The sequence below is a fragment of the Rhineura floridana genome, chromosome 4 (assembly GCF_030035675.1).
Source record: "Rhineura floridana isolate rRhiFlo1 chromosome 4, rRhiFlo1.hap2, whole genome shotgun sequence".
NCBI lineage: Eukaryota > Metazoa > Chordata > Lepidosauria > Squamata > Rhineuridae > Rhineura > Rhineura floridana.
In genome coordinates, this window is record NC_084483.1 from 92364531 (window position 1) to 92386823 (window position 22293).

The 22293-nt window shown below is 40.4% G+C and overlaps 1 protein-coding gene across 3 annotated transcripts in view; it reads right to left on the reverse strand.

The window, feature by feature from the left end:
- The window catches only part of GPRC6A (G protein-coupled receptor class C group 6 member A), a 35302-nt gene extending 13489 nt beyond the window's left edge, over positions 1 to 21813 (reverse strand). For 2 of the 3 annotated variants that reach the window (XM_061626304.1, XM_061626303.1), the window contains exons 1-3: positions 21556 to 21813; positions 8785 to 9088; positions 4755 to 5585 (exon numbers count right to left, since the gene is read on the reverse strand). In XM_061626304.1, the coding sequence (XP_061482288.1) occupies positions 4755 to 5585; positions 8785 to 9088; positions 21556 to 21749 (1329 nt within the window). In that variant the 5' untranslated portion in view covers positions 21750 to 21813. The remainder of the gene's footprint in view (positions 1 to 4754; positions 5586 to 8784; positions 9089 to 21555) is intronic. The other variant, XM_061626305.1, reaches the window with a different exon arrangement.
- Between the last annotated feature and the right edge of the window lie 480 nt (positions 21814 to 22293).

The following is a 22293-nucleotide window of genomic DNA, read 5'->3' on the forward strand; positions in this document are numbered from 1 at the left end:
GAGTTATAGTTCAAAAAAGTAACTTTTCCAAGCTCCGAGTAAAAGCCCCTTGGAGACCTTCCTTGCTCAACATGGGGATGGTGGGGGACTGAGAGGGGCACATGTACAAATATGTTGGGGGTGGGCCTTGTATGTGTGCCCCTGCTCTGCTTCACAAAAGCCTGAACATACCCAACAGTCTGTGCCATTCAAGAACCACACGTGGTTCTTCACTGAGAGGTTCCATCTATCCTCTCATTATAACCCTATAGTAAATCTCTCTTATTTTTATTATAAGAGACCGATCTGGACGCCCTCTTTAGCCTCTAGGATAGAAGATTTCTTGATATCCCCAAATGCCCTGGCTTTTCGGATGCATTTAATGAACTCTGACTCTTTGGATGCTTTTTTTAACGTATATGCCTGTTTAATTTCTACGTTTAACAACATATTATTTCCTTCATCTGATGGTCCTAAGGCATGTAGGAATGTGGCCCCTAAATGGTTTGACAAAGATTGTTATTTGCTCAAACGACAGCTAAAATCTGTGTACCTAAAGTATCATCAACATCAATTGAACCATCTGCCTTTAATGTATTACTTAATTAAGAGTAAATATAAGGCAACCCTAGCTTTTAAAAAGAGCCAAGCAATTAAAGAGGAGTGGAACAGACTCATTCGAGTGTCTAGATCGAAAGACTCCAAAAAATTTTGGGCTATAATTTCCAAAGCTTTTAGACCTTCACAACAGGTTATGTGTAACATTCCCCCTCAAATTTGGGAATGTTTTTTTTTTACTTTGTATAATAATGACTTCCCAAGGAGCCTATTACATTTGTTCCCCCTGACCATTCCTTGCTTCCGTCATGGTTGCCCGTTAACCAAATTGAAATAAGGAATTTGATTGCTGGGTTAAAAGCAGGTAAAGCACCCGGATTTGACAGTATTCCTCTTGAACTTTTTAAAAAATTTCAGGATTGGTGGGCCCCTCCACTAGCAAAAATGTTTACTATGCTTAATGAATCAGGATACTTTCCAACTTCTTGGCGAGAAGCAATAGTCATCCCCATTTATAAAAAAGGAGACAGAGAGGATCCTTCTAATTATCGTCCCATTAGCCTCTTATCAGTAATTGCTAAATTATATGCTTCCTATTTGAAAGCAAAGCTTCAGGCATGGATGGAGGAACAAAATATCCTTGGTAGGGAACAAGCAGGTTTTCGTAAGGGTGTATCTGTTCTAGAGCATTGCCTTATTTTACATCATCTTGCGGAAAAGTATGGTAAACATAAGGGCAATGGTCTGTATGTTGCTTTTATTGATTTAAAGGCCGCTTTTGATTCGATACCCCGAGATATTTTGTGGATTAAATTATCAAAAACCTCCATTGACAAAAGACTTTTATTTTTAATATACCACATGCACCAACAAACATCCCTTCGAGTACGCTGTGGAAAAGATGGTGGGTTAACAAACTCCATTCCTACGTCCACGGGGGTGAGACAGGGTTGTATATTAGCCCCTCTTTTATTTAATTTATTTTTAAATGATTTGAATGAACGATGCCTTTCTTATGATTTTCATACCCCTAAGATAGTGGACGTGAGATGTCCACTGTTATTATACACTGACGATGCTGTCCTCCTTTCTTTATCGAAGGTAGGTCTCAAGCGCTTGTTAAGGGCGTTTATGTCCTATTGTACAGAGAACCGTTTAACTATAAATTATGATAAAACGAAAATCCTAGTGTTCTCAAAAAGAATAAATACACCAGTTTGGACAATTAATGGACATTCAATTGAACAAGTAGCCCATTATAAATATCTTGGCATTATATTCCATTCTTCGTTGAACTGGTCTTCACATATAAGAATGGCAATAATGAGAGCTAAGAATTCCTTAAAGAGCTTGATTCGATATTTTTATTATAAAGGGGGACTCTTTATTCCGGCGATCATTCAGATATTTAAAAATAAAATTATGCCCCAAATCTTATATGGAGTTCCTATATGGATACATGCCTTGGATACCTCTGTTGAAGCTGTTCTTTCCATTTTTTTACGCCGTTTGTTAGGCGTCCCTAGATGTGTACCTTCGGCGGCACTCAGATTAGAATGTGGGTTAATTTCAATGGAATGTCAGGCCTGGCTGATGACAGCCAATTTTTGGGTTAAAATATCATCCAACAGTATGTTTGGATTTTTATCCTTATTCTGGAAAGATAATTGGCCCTCTATTTGGAACAAAAAATTGGAATTGAAATTGCTGCAAATGGGCCTCTCTAGGGAATATTTAGCATCTCAATCCCCGAGGGACGCCTTAGCCTTAATCCGCTCGCGTTTTAAGGATATTGATTTTCAGACTTCAATTTCCTCGGCCTCTAAAACATGCTCTCCATTGTATTTGAAATTATACTTTCAACCTGGGAAGCTAAATTCTTATTTAGAGCTGCTTACAATCCCTAAATTACGCTTAGCTTTCTCTAAAGCCAGGTTTAATTCCTTACATTCCACGGTACTGGAAGGAAGGTTTAGGGGGGTCCCTTATGAACAGCATGTTTGTCCCTGTGGTGCTGGTATGATTGAAACTCTTCATCATATTTTTCTTTTCTGTCCCTTGTATTCTCAGATTCGTAATAAGTTTCTCAATAACATTTTGTTGAAAGTTCTCCATAAATCGTCTGAAGCTATCATTGTTCACTTGCTTTCTGGATCAGATAAAGAAATTACCATCCAAGTAGCTAAATATGTTCATGCGGCTCAGCAGAAACGTATTTCTCTTTTTTGTACTTAGTTGTTGACTATGAAGTTTGTTTATATTGCCTTTGTATTATACATTCTTCAATGATATGTACTCGGTTTTACTTTTTCGTTTAATTATGGGTCTATGACTGTAAATAAAGATTACTACTACTACTACTACGTGGTTCTTCATTCCCATACCTTTAAAAAAAACTAGCATTTAGCTCAGTGTAGGGGTAGAAGTTTCTGAAGATCTCCACTTTGAGTTTATTTGCACAAATCTTTTCTCATTCTTGTCAAGCTCCTTGATCTTGACAAGAAGCAAGTAATTCCCACATATTATATGCATTCTTACATACATTATTATACACATTCTTGTACTTACACAATTATATACATATTATATGCATGTACAGTCCTGGTTTCCTAAAGGAACCAACTCTTAAACAGATACATATAACAATATCTGTATAAAAATACTGATGTAATAATACTTACAAAATTATGCTGCAAAAATATAGTACCACGTGTGACTTGACTCGTCTATATGTGATGTATATTTGTATAGATTTTTGCATGGATTTAGTGGAATTTAAAAAATGCACAAGTGGCTTGGTCATAAGTGGACACCCAGTGCAAGAGGATGTCTGGTGAGGGGCAAAGCTCAATCAGATCAAAACTGCCAAATTTCCTATATCAATCCATTTAAAATACATTCGTCTTCAATCCCTAACTCATACTAAAGGTAAGTGGGAAGAGATGCTAGACATGTGTAGCTCACATGGGGAAAGTGCTCTGTGAATTTCTGTAATTCTGTAAAAGACTTAAAAGCACCCTCATCACACAACTCAAAGCCCAGAATCTGGGAGGTTGGGGAAGCCATAACAGTATTTTTTCCCCATGAAACTGCTATCAATATGTGTTGCAATAATGTGGTTCTAGGGATAATCTCTGGATTCTCAGGTAAAGACACAACCAGATAAGAAAAACAGAGTTACTTATGTTACAACGTACACTAGTCCAAAAGAATCTGATCACCACAATATAGTCTGCAGCAGTATCTGGTCCCAGACATCACTAGGAGACATATGGTTCTTCAGATTCAAATAGCCAAAGAATTTTGCATATAGATATGCTTATTGAATCAATGTCTCTTGATGCCTATTGGTTCAATGTATCTCAAATTGAGGTTTGCAGAGGGAAGAAAACCAAATGGTTGGGTTTGTTCTGTGCAGATGTGATCTTATTCATTAAAAATATTTATATGCTGCCTATTACGAAAACATCAGGGTGTTTTACAATAAAATCCACTAAAAATATGACAATAAAATAAACCCAGCAGCATTAATACTCAGTACGAATGAAAGTTAACTTTTTAAAAAGCATCAGTAGCCAGCAAAGGACCCAGTAAGCAGTTAAGGTTTCAGCATGCATCGAAAAGTTGTGATCCTTTGCAGTTATGCACTCATTGTCTAGCCCTGGGTGAGCCATTTTCTCTCAGCATCCAGTTCTCCCATACATTAAGTGGAAACAATTGTAAAGACATTGATAGGTTTGTAGGGAGGAAAAAGAAAATGAGGGATGTAATGGCTTCTTTAAAAAAAGTATGTAGGTATTCTTGAGCAAGTGGTTTGTCAATGAAGCCTAGTGACCTCCTTGTATGAACTTTAGTGTTAGAGGTTAAGCTTGCATCAGTCAGCTGAGGGTTTTTAAAATCTTGTTGGGACTTGTTGCTGATGATTTATACAGTTTGTAAAGGTTAAGGCTGCAATCCAATAAACACTTACCTGGGAGTAAGTCCCACTGAACCCAATGGAGCTTACTTCTGAGTAGACATGTATTGGATTGCAGCCTACGTTATACTATCATAAATATGTTGCAAACCATCCAGTGTAAAGAGTATGCAAATATAAAATCATTCCTTTAACATGCACCAGGCTGGTGGCTTGTATGCACTGAAATATAAGTCAAGAAGAGATGCAGAGCATGAAACAAAATGCATGTAATAAATACAAAGGTATTCTAAAATCATACCTCCCAAGGGGCAAAAGCATATGGGTCTTTGCAGTTTCTGTCTTTACACTGATTCCGAATGGCATTTGCAATTGCATGCACTGCAATCATGGTGCTATGGATGAATCCTGGTTCAATGTTGGCAATCAAAAATTCCTCTCTCCAAAACTGGTTACTTGGTCTAGTGCGGTTTTTTAGCACTCTCTCGACAGAGTAATTAGCAATGCACTTGCTCAAATCTTGATCGTTTATGTGTGAGCATGTTGACATAAGCATAGTGTATTCCCTTGAGAATGTGTTGCTTCCAGTGGGGGTTGTATGTAGATTGCTCAAGAACTCATGGAAAGATGACATGTTGCCACTTTTGAATGTGAATCCAACCACTTTCCCCAGGCGACTGATATTTGGAATGGTACTAATCTTGACAGCTGCTGACCAGTTATCACTTGCAATCCAGGTCTTATTTATGTTCCTCTCAATTGCTTTTCTGAACAGTCTCATTACGTGGAATTGCCTGAGAAAGACAACAATGACATTTACCCTGGTTTCCTTGACAATCTTCTCAAGAGCTTGATTAATTTTGCCATGAATGGTGCTGTCTGAGAGATAAGCTGGCAGCATTTCTTTAAATGCAATACAGACATTGTTTGCCATAGCCTGTAACCCAAAGCTCTCCACAGCAAGACGCCCAAAGTCATCGTCAGTGGCTATGATTCCAATCCAGTTCCATCCTGACCTGTGGATCAGTCGTGCCATCGCTTTTGTCTGATAGGAATCACTAGGCACGGTGCGCAGAAAAGTAGGGAAACGTACTTTATCACTAAGGATTTGTGCAGTCGATGCATGACTCACCTGCAGAGGTGAAAAAACAGCTTAGTTATAGACATGGGAAACAGCTCTGAGCAGAAAACCATGACAGCCGTTACGGTCCAACCCTTTAAGGACCAAGTTCTCAGCAGCACCAGGTGAGCACAAGCTCAATGCTGTTGAGAAGGGGGAAGCCAAGATGGAAATAATTAACTCTGCCAACTCTTGGTGCATTTTTGGTCTAGGTGTTCTTCGGCTCCAAATGATATACATAAGTCTGAGTGAAATGCAGCATGGCTGTTTACTGACTTTTAAAAAGAAACAACCTGCCCCCTGCCACGAACTGCATAAAAATGCAATATCCTCCTCCGCATATGGGCTATTGCAAGACATCTGTTTGGACAGAGCCCCCAAACCATTATCACCTTTCCAATATTGGGGATATCATGACCAGGAGCCCTGATGGATCAGACCATAGGCCTATCTAGTCTAGTTTTCTGTTCTCACAGCTATCCCATTGTTTTCAATAAAGGACTTGGAGCATTGGCTCTGCATTTGGAAGTGAACCTACCCATTTCAGGCTCCTAGACCCATGCATGGATTGGAACATAGATATGACGATTAGTCTGCATAATCTACAAATCAATACACACATGGGCTCCATGAACCAACAATACTTGCAAGGTGGTCTGAGTGCTGTCTTCTTTCTTTTTAAAAGCTTTATAGTTGCTTGGAGCAGCTAGCAACTTCAGCATGTCCACACAGTTGAGAGACAGTTAAAAAAGTATTTTAAAATGCTCCCAGGAAGCGACCCAGACCACGGTGTAAGTACCTGATTTTTATTTTATTAGTACAATTGTGTGGATTGTTGATTTTTTAAAAAAATCCACACATAAATGGGGCAGCACAGACCTGTTTTCGCATATAGGAGAAACTGAAACGGGATGGAAATAGGCTGTTTCATCAAAGTTCATATCACAGCATGGATGTCCAACAAACCATGCACCTCTCTCCTGATCTGCCAGTGATATGGAATCCAAGAGAAATTTCTTCAAACTGAACTTAAGGTGCATTTTAAGCTGGTATCAAGACTTTGTACTTGCCTGGAAATACCAAGAAAGTAAAAGACAGCAGTAGCAATCCGCAGGGCAGCAGGGCTTACCTGACCTCCCATCACCGGTGTTGCTGCAGCTTACTGGGAGGGATGATGTGGCAGTGAGATCAGCATGATGCAAGACAGTTTGCTTTCTGTCTGAAAGTTTACTTTCAGATATAAATCTTTTCTCAGATTAAGGATTTTCAAATTCTGCTCCTTGGAATCCTGGAGTTGCTTTTTCAATTCAGGCAGGGCAAGTTGAGACCAGATGTGAGTGAACAATACTGTGCATGACCCACAAAACACACCACAGAACCTTCTACAACCCATAAGGATTCTGTGGCTGACATTTAAATAGATATAGAAAGGATTACTCAAGAATAGATCATCTGAAGAACACTCAGTCTATTGAATGAAAACATCTGGACTAATGCAGTGGGGGGTTTGTTTAGATGCTCCACCCCAGATATTCCAAATATTATTCGAACTGTCATTACAATTTCTATTCAGTTTGAAGGGTAGAGTCACCCTACCACTTAAGGCAGAGCCACATGTTATGTCTGCCATGTGAAGGCCACTGTTAATTGCAACTTATGGTACCTGGCACTACATGGCAAGACATCTCTATTCACTGGCACACCTTGAAGATTGAGTGACTTTCTAAAATCTGCCAGAAAGCTTTTCTTTTGTGTGTGCGTGTGTGTGTGTCTTTGCTGAGTGGAACATCTCTTGATCTGATAGTGGGCTGTCGCAAATAAACAGCTCAGCACATGAGACAACCAGTACATGGTTGCAGGTTGTGATGTGTGCTTCACCTTTGAGAAACTTACAACATGTTCATATTCATAAATCATTATATAGTTCTGTTAAGTATTTAAATTCGATGTTTTATGCTTCTTTTAAAATTGCAATTTTTTGAAATGTATATAGCTAGCAACCACAGATATAAAAGTGTCCTTTCAAAATCAGTTGACAGGCTGATGACTGTAAATAGGATATTAATAAGTGGAAAAGTTTCATCCAAGCCTGACTTACTGCCAAACCTTCCATTTGAATTTTTGTTTGCCTTTACGCATGTTTGCTATCCTTCCTGGCAGCTCCATGGCTGTTGTGCCAGGGTGATTCAAGATATATCAACCAGGGAAGATGAACAAAAACCTATGTTTCCAAATGATTAGTATTGCCAGAAGATGTCATTGGCATGTGGTCCTATTGTTTCATATCATATTGTGGGGGGGATCACATTGTTGAATTGTCCTCACCTCAATAAACATACCTTCTGACATACAGAAGGTCACTACAACAAGGGAGAAACTTAGGATCCTTACCATGTGCAAGGGACTACTAACATCAGGGGCCTGGTCCAATTCCCCGGCTCATGGTACAGCTGCCTCAGACTTGGGTGGCTTCTCCTCCTCCAGCTCTAGGCCTTGGCAGTCCCTTGGCATTCTAAAGCAGTGGTGGAAACCCTCCAGCCCATGGGCCTAAATAGGCTGACCAGGCTGTTTTGGCCAAGCCATATCTACCTGTCTAACCCCAAATGTCATATATAGCATCATCAATATAACATCATAGATCTCAAGTGTGGGGCAGGTAAAGAGCTGGGCCAAAAGGGGGTTTGCAAAGCCCTGTGCATCTGAATCAAAGACTAAGGCTGCAATTCCATGCAAGCTACCTAGGAGCAACCCACACTGCCAGGTTGGTAATGGCAGACAGTTTGATTGGCTCACGCTGTCTGCTGTCTTAAGGCATTCCAACTCCTGGTCATTCAGCCGCAGGCTGGGTAGTTGCACTGAGAGAGTCTGTCAGCAACATCAGACACTCACTTCATGTATGTTTTCTCATATTCTATCTCCACCCCATGCTAATCACCACTGAGAAAAAAATGAATATGAAATGAAAAAAATAAATAATAAAATTAATCATGAAAAACATGATAGTCAAGAAATGAGCATATTGTTTATTCAGTACTCTAGAATGCTGCCCCTTTCCTAGGTTCAGGTTATTGTTATAGGTCAGTTTACCATCAAGCTCAGTTTATAATGATATTCAAATTCCTATAATTTCATTAAAATATTCACCCACTTAGACCTTTGCTAAACTTGATCTTATTGTTGAAAATGAGAGTATCTTTCCAAAGTGACCTACCTGTGGTATCAGCTGCAAATTCAATATTCTTGCAACTGACATGGATACTTCTGAATATGTGGCACCTATGACAGCTTTGACTCTGGGTGTATAGTCTGAGTAGTTACATTTGAATTCCACAAAATCTTTTGAAGCATTGAACTTGGACAGGAACCTCAGAGCTGCAGCCATTGCCCTGGTGACCTCTGCACAGGTGTCGTAGATTTCATACCCCAATTTAATTCCAGGTAAGAGTGTAGAGTTGTTGATTCTTTCAATTGCATGGACCATTGCAAGACTCTGAAGAAACACTTGAACTTCAAAGCTGTCACAAAACACATAAAGTCATTCATAGTTATTTTTCCGAAATATGGGATTAGTATGTGTGGTGCTTGTATGCTGAGAATGTATACCTGCAGAGTACACAGTGGTGGAGTAGCAAATATTGAAGTACAAAAGCTCATCATAACAGCATCCATAGACATCTCTCCCAAGGAAAAAAAAATACAGGCACCTATGTTGATCCATTATCGTTATATCTCTATATTTCAAAGAGCAGTAGTATATAGCACAATATCCCTTGTATTAGTATCAAACTGAGAAGTAAGCTGGCAAAGGGCGTTGTAATGGTCAGTACATTAAACTTTGGCTGGGGAGACCTAGATTCACATCCTTCATCAACCACAAAGCTCACCTTGGGCCAGTCACTATTTGAACCTAGCCTCCAAAGGGATCAGGTGGCAAGCCAGACCTGTGCTCAACTCCCACCCCCACTCCATCTTCTACCTCTGCCAAACTTTCAGCAAATTATGTCATTGCTCCTGCTGAGAAAAAAAAATCACCAGAGCTGCACTGTCCCATGTTCCTATTCCACTATGCTATACCCTGTTCTAACATGAGAGGTAGATATGTACTTTGCTCTACAGCAGGGCTGGGGAATCTTTGGCCCTCCAGATCTTTCTGGACTACAGCTCCTATCATCCCTGCTCATTGGCCAACCTGGTTGGGACTGATGGAAATTGGAGTCCAGCATTATTAGAAGGCCACCCATTCTCCATCCATGTTCTGTGGTGTATGCAGCAGTGAGGAGCCAGGGCTAATGGCAACTCCTAGTGGAGTTGCAATAAGGTGTGCAAACAACTGTCTGGCATCTTTTTGTAAATATTATTTTCCCCAGACATATATTATTACTCGGATTGCGAGGGCTCTGGTTTTTGCCCAGAGACTCCAGATTTTTGGAGTCCCCTCTGGGTCTCCCCTTGAGTCATCTCCAGACTCTCATCTTTCTTTCTTTCTTTCTTTCTTTCTTTCTTTCTTTCTTTCTTTCTTTCTTTCTTTCTTTCTTTCTTTCTTTCTTTCTTTCTTTTAAATTGCATTTCTAGGTGGTCTGGATCCAGAGATATACTCCAAAACGTCACACACCCCGCAACTTCTGTTAAATGAGCTTGTAGCTGGTTGCTTTAACCCATCCTTTTCAGGTTTGTAGCCAATAAATGAAGTCAGGGTTGTGATTGACAAGGGATTTGTTGACCTTCAGGCAATAGCTAGAACCCATTGCAAGACCAGAAAACTGTTGTCTTTTCATGCTTGTCATAAAGTAAGTTTATAGCTTTCAGTAGTAGTAAACGTTCCTTTTTCTGTGTGTGTGTAGGAGATGTAGAACAAAAAATGACAGCAAGATCTTGGTAGGCAATTATTTATTGCAAATAATTGCAGTTATGATTATAATAAAAGTGTATATGCAGGGTTTTTAAAATTACTTGCAAAAATAGCATATATTTTATCTTTCAAATAAATAAGCTGCATGTACACTTCTTTTAAATTTCTGTTCAAAAATTATTTGAAAGATAAAATGTATAATATGCTATAATGCAGCTTATGATGCCATTACAATGTGTTATACTTTTCTAATTATAAGGAGTCAAACAAGTTTAAATTTTCCTGGGCTGTTGAAGAGGGCAGTTTAATTGTCTAATTTATAGCCTGTTTTGAAAACCTTCCCAATAGAAACTTTAATCCTATACTCACTTTTCTGGGAGTAAATCTGTAATGCTAATCCCACATACTGGGAGTAACCCCACTGAATTCAATAGGAGTTATTTTTGAGTAGACATGGTTAGGATTGTGCTGTAGATCAATGGGACTTTGGAGTGAACATAGCAAAGGATTATGTTTGTGTTGTAAATCTTTCTCCCTCCAAACCTATTTTTAAAGCAATTAGGCAGGGCTTACTTAGGTGCCACTGCTTTTATTTGGTAGGAAACTAATGCTGATTTAATTTTTTTAAAAAAATGTTCTGCAATGACCAACTGGTTTTGACAACAAACTATTATATGGGGTGTATGTAGTTTTACATGTCCAGTGTGTGTATATATGGAGTCTTTCCCACAACCCTGTGAGGTAGAGTTGCCAAATGGAAACCAAGGCAACTCACAAGAAACAAATCCCTTTAAAATCAAATAACCATAAAACAAGTATAAACAGTTGCAAAACAACTTATTATTATTATTATTATTATTATTATTATTATTATTATTAATTAGACTTGTATACCGCCCGACTAGCAATAGCTCTCTGGGCGGTGAACACAGAGAATACAATAAAATACACAATATAATACAATAAGAACATATAAAATAAGAACAATCTAAAATCAGTACAACAGATATGAAAATCAGGTTAACTTAAATTAAAATGCTTTGGAAAAGAGAAAGGTTTTAACCTGGCGCCGAAAGGATAACAATGTCGGCGCCAGGTGCACCTCCTCGAGGAGACTGTTCCACAGTTCGGGGGCCACCACTGAGAAGGCTCTAGATCTTGTCACCACCCTCCGGGCCTCTCTATGAGTCGGAACCTGGAGGAGGGCCTTCGTGGCATGAGTGGCATGAGTCTGAATTTTGGGCTGGGTGGGTGAAGTTCCTTATCACTTGAAGTTGAAGTCCTGTACACACTTCCCTGTTTGAATAAGCCCCATTGAATACATTGGGACTTGCTTCTGAGTAAACATATATAGGAATGCACTGTAAATGTCTTTACAGGTTGTGTAAATAATAAACATATTTGACAGTCATGCTTATATAAATATTTCTTCATACTATGTCCTGATAAGTATCTGATTTCACCCTATGGTTGTACATTATTGTTTCTTCTACATTTTAACCGTGCCCTTCTTCCTTGGGATGCTCATGGTCCCCCCTCTGTTGTTTTCACTCTGAGGGGCGGATTAGGCTGAGAGGTGGTGAGTAGCCCATGGTCACCCAGTAAACATTGTAGCTGATTTCCATTTAAAAAATAATAATTAAAATGGTTTACATGCAGGCAACATTTATGAAGTAGATCCACACAATACATTTAAACCACATCCAACTTGCATTTAAAGCACATGACTTCCCCCAAAGAATCCTGGGAAGTGTAGTTTCACAATTACTGTTCCCACTATCCTTAACAAACTAGAGTTCCCATGATTCTGTGGTGCTTTAAATGTGTGTTGAATGTGCTTTAAATGAATGGTGTGGATCTGCCCTAGGTATGATGTGCATTCATTAGTGAATTGAAAATAACAATTTTAAAAAATAAACAGGGGAAGGGCTGTAACTCAATGTCAAGGCACATGCTTTGCATGCAAAATTCAAAATCCAATCTCTGGAAAAGATTATTGCCTGGAATCCTGGACAGCCAATGCTAGTCATTGTCATCAGTACTGAGCTAGATGGTACCAAATGGTCAGTAGGTATAAGGCATATTCCTTTGTTCCTAAAAAAAGGAAAGAGACCCAAGGGCCACAGTAACTCTGAAATTTACTTATGTATTTTATTTACAACATTTATATGCCGCTTTATTGTAAAAAAACTCAAAGCAGTTTACAGAAGGAATTAAAACAAAATTATTGGCAAAAACAGTTAGAGACAGGTATTTTTAAAAATTCAAAATAATTAAACCAACAATGAGTTAAAAACAGATAAAAAACACAAGAGCTTCTGCATGCCTCAGTAGGCTTGCCTAAACAAAATGTTTTTAGCAGGTGCCAAAAAGAGTACAATGAAGGTGTCTGCCTAATGTCAATAGGCAGGGAGTTCCAAAGCGTAGGTGCTGCCACTCTAAAGGACTGATTTCTTACAGGAGCAGAACAAGCACTATGCGGAACCTGTAATACTTTATCTATTTTTTGTAAATTGTATTGTTTTTCTTGATGTGTATTCTGTATTTGTGTTTATTTTTTGTAAGCTGCCTTAAGGGCCTTTTGGCCAAAAGGCAGCATAGAAATAAACCGTAACAACATCAACAACAGCAGCAATAGCATGGAAAGCACACCTTGAACTTGGCCTGGTAACAAATCAGCAACCAGTGCAGATTTCAGAGCAGAGGTATTATGTGCTGATAGGGTCTCACTCATGTCAGCAATTGTGCCACAGCATTCTGCACTAACTGCCACCTGACTGGGTCAGGCTGTGCTGCATGGGGATTTCTGTGACCTTGGCTGACTGGCTGCCAGAATTTCTTTAGTTTTGGTTAGGAACCCTGACTGGTTGTCAGATGCTGAGTTTTCTGCTTTACTTGTAGAAATCTTGTTGTTGGTATGGGGTTGCATTTAGGAAATCATCACTGTCTTTTGTTTTTGTTTTTCTGTTTGCATTCCATTTACCCCTAACATCACTCTCTTACATCCATAGAAGCAGCAACAGTGGTTTCGTGTGCTCAGCTCAACCCCCTTAAACCTACTGATGATGCACCTTGTTGTTTGCATGACGGTTTGTTTCTTGCCCAATAGTAGTAAAAGAGAATTCACATACTGGGAAGTGTGGATTCAACTGCTATTGTTCCCAATATACTGCCTGTGAAGGTAGATCAAACCATGTGTGTGTTTTCTCTTGTCAGTTATTACTCACTGGAATTGGGTTGGCTGTCAAAGAGAGTTTATAGCAGCCCACAGGATAGGTAGGAAAGGGTAGAGAATCTTAACTCTTACTCATTTCTCAAACCTCTCTCTGTAGTGAAGGGTCAAGTCTGTAAAGAAGTTTGGAGCAGCCACGTTAAAAGGCAGGCAGGGCATTCCAGGCGGAGGGTTGCCAACCCTGCATTGATATTGATATCTTTGCAGATGAGCCCTAGTCAAGCCTTACCAACTGCACAATCCTAACCATATCTACTCAGAAATCAGTCCTGTTGAGTTCTATGGGGCTTAGGCTCTTAGTAAGTGTGCTTAGAATTCTAGCTTTCAGGGGCATCCATCTTTACTCCTGAGTGCTCCCATCTAACATCTCCACAACACTAGGTTCTCTTCTTCCTACAATTTATTTATTATTTATTATTTATTTATTTAATTAATTTGTATCCCGCCCTTCCTCCCAGCAGGAGCCCAGGGTGGCAAGCAAGGCACTAAAAACACTTTAAAACATCATAAAAACAAATCCTAAAATACATTAAGACAAAACAGCATTAAAAACATTTTAAAAACGGTTAAAAACATTATTAAAAAAACATATTAAGCAATTCTGACACAGACACAGACTGGGATAGCTCTCAACTTAAAAGGCTTGTTGAAAAAGAAGTCTTCAAAAGGTGCCAAAAAGATAGCAGAGATGGCGCCTGCCTAATATTCAAAGGGAGGGAATTCCACAGGGTAGGCGCTGCCACACTAAAGAACCATTTCCTATATATTGTATAGAACAAACCTCCTGATAAAATGATATCTGCAGGAGGCCCTCACCTGCAGAGCGTAGTGATTGACTGGGTATGTAAGGGATAAGACTGTCTTTCAGGTATCCTGGTCCCAAACTGTATAGGGCTTTGTACACCAAAACTAGAAACTTGGCCCGGTAGCAAATGGGCAAGCAGTGCAATTCTTTCAGTAGCAGGGTGACATGTTGGCAATATCCCTGCTCCAGTGAGCAGTCTCGCCGCCGCATTTTGCACCAGCTGCAGCTTCCGGACCAACCTCAAGGGCAGCCCCACATAGAGCCCATTACAGTAATCCAGCCTGGAGGTTACCAGTGTGTGGACAACAGTGGTCAGGCTATCCCGGTCCAGAAATGGCCACAGCTGTCTCACCAGCCGAAGCTGGTAAAAGGCACTCCTAGAGATTGAGGTCACCTGGGCCTCTAGTGACAAAGATGGATCCAGGAGCACCCCCAGGCTATGGACCTGCTCTTTCAGAGGGAGTACGACCCCGTTCAAAGCAGGAAACTGACCAATTATCTGAACTTGGGAACCACCAACCCACAGCGCCTCCATCTTGCTAGGATTCAGACTCAGTTTATTGACCCTAATACAATGGCCTTCTGGTGACTGCCCTGGCCTGAATAAACCCTTATTTCCAGAAGCAAGTAGGCTAGATTAAATACTCCCTATCCAGGCTCCCTAAGCAGGTGAGAAGGAATGTTCCTATCACTTCAGCTGGACCTGGAAGCACCCTCATTTAGCTAAGATTTCTATCTTAATTTCCAGTCAGAGATTTTTTGTTTGTTTGAGTGGTATGTTCCAAGCAACTGTGGTTGATGCATAATGTATCATGCTTAATGACATCACTGGAGCCCACCCCGTGACATCACTAGCACCCACCCCTTGTCATCACTAAGGTCTGCCCCTGAAATCTCAGGGTTTGGGATGCTTCTGACCTGGCAACCTTAATTGTTACATTCACTCTTCCTCTCCAAGTGGCTGCAGTTTCCAGGGTTGGTTTCCAGAGTAGTCTCTGGAAGGAGGACTTTGGAGCCTTATGACATTTTGTAATTTTTATACACAAATATACAGCTTGACTAAAAGTGAAGGCAAAACTTTGAGAACCAAGTACACTGCCCCATATCAGATCTCCAGAGAAAACAGAGAGCACCCCCCAAAATGCTGTTAAAGTTAACAGATCTCCCAAACTCAGTTTTCTCTCCCCCATACTATATCTATTGTTTTGCACACCCAGCTTAATAAGGATGAGTCACCCCTGACCACCTCCTACCTTCTTGGGCCATATACCTTACATAAGATGTTTCCTGAAACATTGCCAGTGATGATTAAGGAGCATTTGCAGTCATTCTGTCCCCCTTAAATTTTCTCCAACCTCCCCCATTTCACTACATACACCCTTTATCAGGACATTGGCCTATCTCATAATTTTCTTAAAATAATAAGAGAAATGAACATGTAAATAAAGACATTAAACACATACATAGGGAGCTAAATAGAAAACACAAGATTACATAGCCATTTCCCTGTACGCCAATGTAAATATGAAAACTATATCTATTCTTGCAGTTTGAATCCAAACCTGATATGTTATATAAAAGGCAAGGTTCACATTAGCACCAGGATCCCTTGAGGATTCCAACCTTTCTTGGGTGTGTACAGACGAAAGCTAGAATTGTTCTTAATCTAAACAATTTACCAGTCCTCATAGTCTGGCAATTACATTTGATTAGTTTTCCAACCTTTCCCTAGATACCTAAGGTGAGTTTCACCAACATGGTTAAGCAAGAGAGACAACTTCTGCTTTGTAACATCAGGCCTGCATTACAGAAATAAATGCTCATTTAAGACATTCCTTTTTCTTGTACATTGCTTGTGCTACTGCACCACCATAGTCAAATATGTTTCTTTGCCATCCAAAAACACACCGTTCACAAAAACTGAACCACTGGTTGTTGGTGCCCATTGGGACAGGTAGGGCAGACGGCAGAGAGATCAACCGTATGTGGAGCCAGAGCCAATGACAGGTGAAGCCAGAGCCAATGACTGGCAGAACCAACAAATTCTAGTTTTGTCTTCTTCCTCCTATCCATTGGGACGAAAGGGGAAGAAGCAGACAGTCGGTGTCACCCCCTGGACTGGCTGGAAGTAAGAAGGCAGATGGAGGTTGGTGGAGCAGTGCCCTATTTGCCCCAATGGATCAGCCCCTGCTGATAGTTATCTTTTGCTAAGTTACATTTCTAGGAAATCTTCAAAACTCAAATCCCCTACAACCGAGGAGTTTCCAAAAAAGTTCTGACGGCTACTAGCAACACGGTTGAAACAAAACAAAAATTGTTGTGCAAGTATCCCAAAGGGCATATTTTTGTCTTGAAATAACTCAGAGGTCTCCTGCTTCTTCAGGCTTTTCCGTATATTGTTGTGCAAGACAACCTTCCCTAGATGAGTGACTGTTCTGTTACTAGTAGGCTTCCTGACTGCAGTTATTCCTGCCATTGTACAAAGGATTTCAAGATGCGTTTCCAGGAAGATCAACTGAATTTTCTGGTCACAGTGCTTTTCTGCTCAGATGTAGAATAGATCCATTATTTTTCTGCTGTGGAACAGAACCAATCCAGTGCACACCCTGATCTAAACTGCAGATCTAAGTCCAGTCAAATCTTTATCTAAGGCAATATTTTCCATCACTAGCTGGGTAGCCTGTGCAGGTAGGCAGTAATAAATCCCCTTGCTTGCCCATCTTCCTAGTCACTTGTAATAGAAATCATGGTCCCAAGCTGAGGCAGATTACTTTTGCAGGGTACCTCTAGACTGTCGCTATTTTAGGAATCAGAAAATTAAGATTGCATAAATAAAATTGATTTGACACAGAATTTTTGCCATATGGATAGTGACAAGGAAATGCACTGGAAAATGTTAAACACTTGCATAATCCCAAATATGAATGAATGCTCAGCGAATAACCTCTCTGCAAACAAATGGGGATGAATGTTCAATAAACCCATCATCTTAAAGAGATCCCAGTCTCTTCTGCTCCCATGACTTACAGGCTTCTGGCTTATGCTCACTGCTGTAGGGTGCTACTGGGTGCACCAACTGCAGGGGCCTGATCCCATCCTCTAAGGCCTTTGTGAAGTACCTTTCAGGCAAAGAATCCAATAAAAGATTTTCCCTTGTCCAGATTTTCCCGCAGTGGCTGCTGTTCTGGCACATACACTTCCAAGGTTTTCCTCCTGCACATTTCCTTCCATGAGCACAAATGGAGTGAAAACAAACATTCCAGCAGTTCCCCACCTCTGGGCTGTAAGTTGCCATTGGTTCTCCACAGCACTCACTTCCATCTTGGACTGCACTTCCTCCTGCTCCTACATCTGCACATTCTCATCACCACCATCATTTGTGGGGCTCCTCTTCAGGGCTGGTTCTAAAGTGTGGCCAGGTTGGGCACTGGCCCGAGGGCCCCAGAGCTACAGGAGCCCCTGAGGGGCCCTCCACTCCCCTTCTGTGATCTGCGCCCCCCACGCCCCTCCCACTTACCTGTCAGCCGGCTTTTTAGCATTGCCCTTAATGAAGATGGCGGCCACAGATTCTCTAAGGTACTGAAGCCGCTGCCACCATCTTAGTTGATGGCAGAGATGTGCGCGTGTAGCACGCACGTGTGCCATCAACAAAGATGGTGGCGGAGGCTTCATTCCCCTTAGGGAAACCGCGGCTGCCATCTTCATTAAGGGCAATGGTAAAGACTAGACAGGTAGGGGGCCATGGGGGTGCGTGCCAGGGGTGCATGTGCATGCACGTATGTGCACACGTGCACACCCATCCACCGGGGGGCCAGGGCAAGCTGATGCCCAAGGGCCCCCGCATGCCTGGAGCTGGCCCTGCCCCCAACCTCAAAATCCATGTAGAATAGATAATCTTGTGTGTTTTACAGAATCCAGGATGTGGTCTGTTGGTCTATGATGCAGTCATCTTACTAAAGCTAAACAGGTCTAGATCTGGTCAATGCCTGGATGAGAGACCATGTGGAAACCCCTTATACACTGTCTTTAAAGCCATGATGGCTTTAAAATGCAATATAAATCTCTTAAATAAATCAATTCACTAATAGGCAAAACAACCCCTGCGGTTTAAGAATGTACCTATAGCCAAGAGATATTCCTATCAAACTTTAAAAAGCAGGGAAATTGGGCAGCTATAGTGAATGCACCAGGGGAGCAGGAGACCTGACCTCCTCTCTGAGATATTGTATTGCCCTACAAATTTGTAAAAATGCAAACACACTTGGGTTGGTCTTTCACAGTCCAATCCACTTTCCGTGTAGCTTGGAAGAATTTGGTAACATTTACTCCCCTGCAATCATGCTTAGGATGGGTTAAACTGACCACAGGGGGATGGGGAGGGGAGGAGAAGAAAGGGCTTTTAGAACACCGACAGTTGGTTCTTACTGAGCATGCCTGATATTATCATTGAGTTCAATGGTAAATTTCTTAATTAAAAATCAGCCAGGCATTCTTTAACTTTTAAACTGCAGAAGATGAAGGTATGGGGCAAGGTCAGTAATAGGATTTTAGGTACCCCGTGAATGGCTGATTTTTAATGAATTTCAACAGATTATGAGAACTCTGACAGAAAAAAGTACAACAGGGGTCTGTTTTTCTCTCTCTCTTTTTACACTTTGAATGTTCGATTCTCTCTGACTGTTTTGTGTATCACCATGAAAATTTAGATGGTTGTTAAGCAAGCGTTTCTGAATTGAGGACTATAAGTTTTCTAAAGTTTTGTTTTGAAATGAGCTTATGGGAAGCATCAGAATGGCATGGGGGTATTTTCAATTTAACATTGTGGAATGCGAAAAATCCATGCTGGCTCTCACGTGACTGTATAATTAAAAATGGAATCCAGGGAAGTGCTCATCAAACTATATTTTGTTGGGAGGGGACAACTGTAATTCATATTGTAGCTGTTCGGCTCCACAGAGCCCCACATTTTAAAAAAGGAGACAGGAAACAGCAGGTTCACAGGAAGCTGCCTTATTTTGAGCCAGACCTTTAGTCTTTGTTTTGTTTATTAATATACGGTCACAGACCCAATCAAATAAAATAGTCAATAAAACGTCAGAATAGTTAAGACACAGGAATATAAAAGTACAACATAAAAGAAATAGCAGTTAAAAGAGAAGAATCCTCTTACGACTCCTTTGGGCAGAGCAGAGGAACTTAGCCACTGACTCCGTTATAGACTTATTAAAATCAGCTAAGAAGTATTTTAAAAACCAGACCAATGGCCTGCCAGGAAAGTTCCTCGTAATTGGGCCAAGTAGTTTATTGCGATCCTCCCTATAAAAATTACATACAAAAAAGACGTGAGCCAATGTTTCAACTTCGTCACCACAAGGACACAGCCTTTAGTCTATCTCACTTAGTACTGTCTTCATTGGCTGGCAGCATCTCTTCAGTGTTTCAGGTAGGGGGGTCTTTCTCTGCCTGAGCTGAAGATGCCAGGAATTGAGCATGGGATCTTCTGCATGGAAAACATGTGCTGTATCACTGAGCTACATCCTCCATAGTCTTATGTAACAGCGCTACAGTAGGTGTGAAAGCTTTGTCTGTTTCTTATGCAATTAACAAACTGCCTATCTATCCGGTGCCCTAGCTCCAAGGAACTCAGTGTGGCATGCATACTGCCCCGCCCCCATATACTGCAGGATTAGGAATTGATTAGAACCAGGGCTGCAAACTTTAATTGGTTTAACTGGTTGATTATTCCATTTAAAGCTTTCATTTATATAAACAGGAGGGGTGATTGTAATGACTGAGGACACATTTTAATTGGTAGGAGTGAGTGTGAAGGTTATATCTGTTTATTTTTTAGTCTATTTTGTTCTGCTCTTTCATTATATAAATGAAAGATGAAAAACTGGCTTTCCCCCTAGCAATTGAGATAGTGTTTGGTCACTGCATAATAAGTTTTAATAATCTATTGTCTCAAGCATTGCTTAGTAATTCAAAAAGATACATATGTTACAATTTTGGTGATGTGCAAATTTATTGCGTGTAATTGATTAAGCTGTTAAATTGCAGATGATATGAACTAAAAATTCTCTAAGCAGAGGATAGCTCTCATCAGATGTATGCTGTTATTATAACTTTAGTCCCTTTCTGGATTACTTATACAGCTATCTTAACAGCAATTATATTGTAATCCTGAAAGCGCTTCCTTCTGGAGGAGTTTCATTCGTTTCAGTAGGGATACAACAGTGTAAACTGTCTGAGGATGGCAGTTTAATTGCCTTTTGGATTGCACTTTTAAAATGTTGACACATAAAACAAATAGTCCAGATTTGCAATGAAAAGTCTATTTTCTCTTTGACATATGGTGATAGAAAAGTAGATCCATGTCATTATAGTGCAAGCTTATACATGTCTACTCATAAGTAAGTGACACTGAATTCAATGGGGCTTACTTCCAGGTAAGTACCCACTTTTCTGGGAATAAGTCCCATTGAACTTGGTGGGGCTTTCTTATAAGACATGTATAGGCTTGCATTATTAGGCTTTAGCATGACAAAATTGAAAATGTTCAAACTATGGTTCCAACTAACACAGAGGATATCCAATATTCAGGCTAGATTCCAGTTATGTAATCTGTTTCATGCCATATCAACAGTAGTGTATGCTTGTATGGAATCAAACTGCAGCAGTTAATGATATATTGTAAAAGAGGTACAAGTCTCAGAAGACACTAATTGTGCAATCCTATGCATGTCTATTTAGATGTCCCATTAAATCCAATGGGATTAACTTCCAGATAAGTATGTATAGCATTACAGGTTATTTGTTGTTAAACACAGAGGCAGTATTATTTGATTTCATATCATAGGATCTAGAAGGCAATTGTGGACACCCTCTCACAATCACTCACACTAGATTTAACTCATGCATATTATGCATACACACACTTTTCATTGCTGATATATAAAGCTACCTTTTAAAGAAACAGTAATTCAAAGATTCAATACATTTAAAGTCCCCCCCTTTTTTCTCCTGAGTAGGTCTATTCATGCTCATGTCATCTTGCTCTTTACATTCTTATGACATAGTTGATGTTATTACTCACCCAGCACAATTGGCAATCACCGGTTTGAGGGGTTCTTCTTCTGAATGCAACATCTTGCCATGAATTGCAAACAAGCCTCCAATGACAACATCTCCAGGAGAGCTGGCACCCACAAAATCATCAGGATTCCGGCAAGACTGACCAATATTAAAGCAGATCAGGAAGACAGGCATCAACAAACCAAATATTGCCATGTTTCTGTTTCATTTGATCTTTAGCTGCCTTCAGTCAACTAGGTAAGCAGCACTGCCAACAACACTGTTCCTATTTCACCTGTAAACAACAGTGAGGGAAAAGGCTGTTCTGGGAGCCAAGCACACCTTAACCAAATGCTGGTTACCAGCTCAGACGGGTCATACTGTTGAACTGATACCACTGGAGGACTTATGGGGGAGGAGGGGAGCCTGTGTGTGTGTGTGTGTGTGTGAGTGAGTGAGAGAGAAAGTGAGAGAGAAAGTGAGTGAGAGAGAGAGAGAGAGAGAGAGAGAGTTTAAAGCTTTCTTATAAAGTAAGAGTGCACAAATCACTCTGGCCACTATTTTTACTAACTCAGGGGAGTTGTATCACTACATTAACTGGAAACAGATTTCTGCACAATTATATAATTGCTTTTGTTTTCTTTGGGGCCGTAGTTTGCAGTGCACCCCATAATACGCTCTCTCTGCCCTGCCACAGTTCTCTCTGAATCCCTCTATTAACTCTCCCCACTTTTCCTCTCCAGCCCATGGTGTTCTCTTT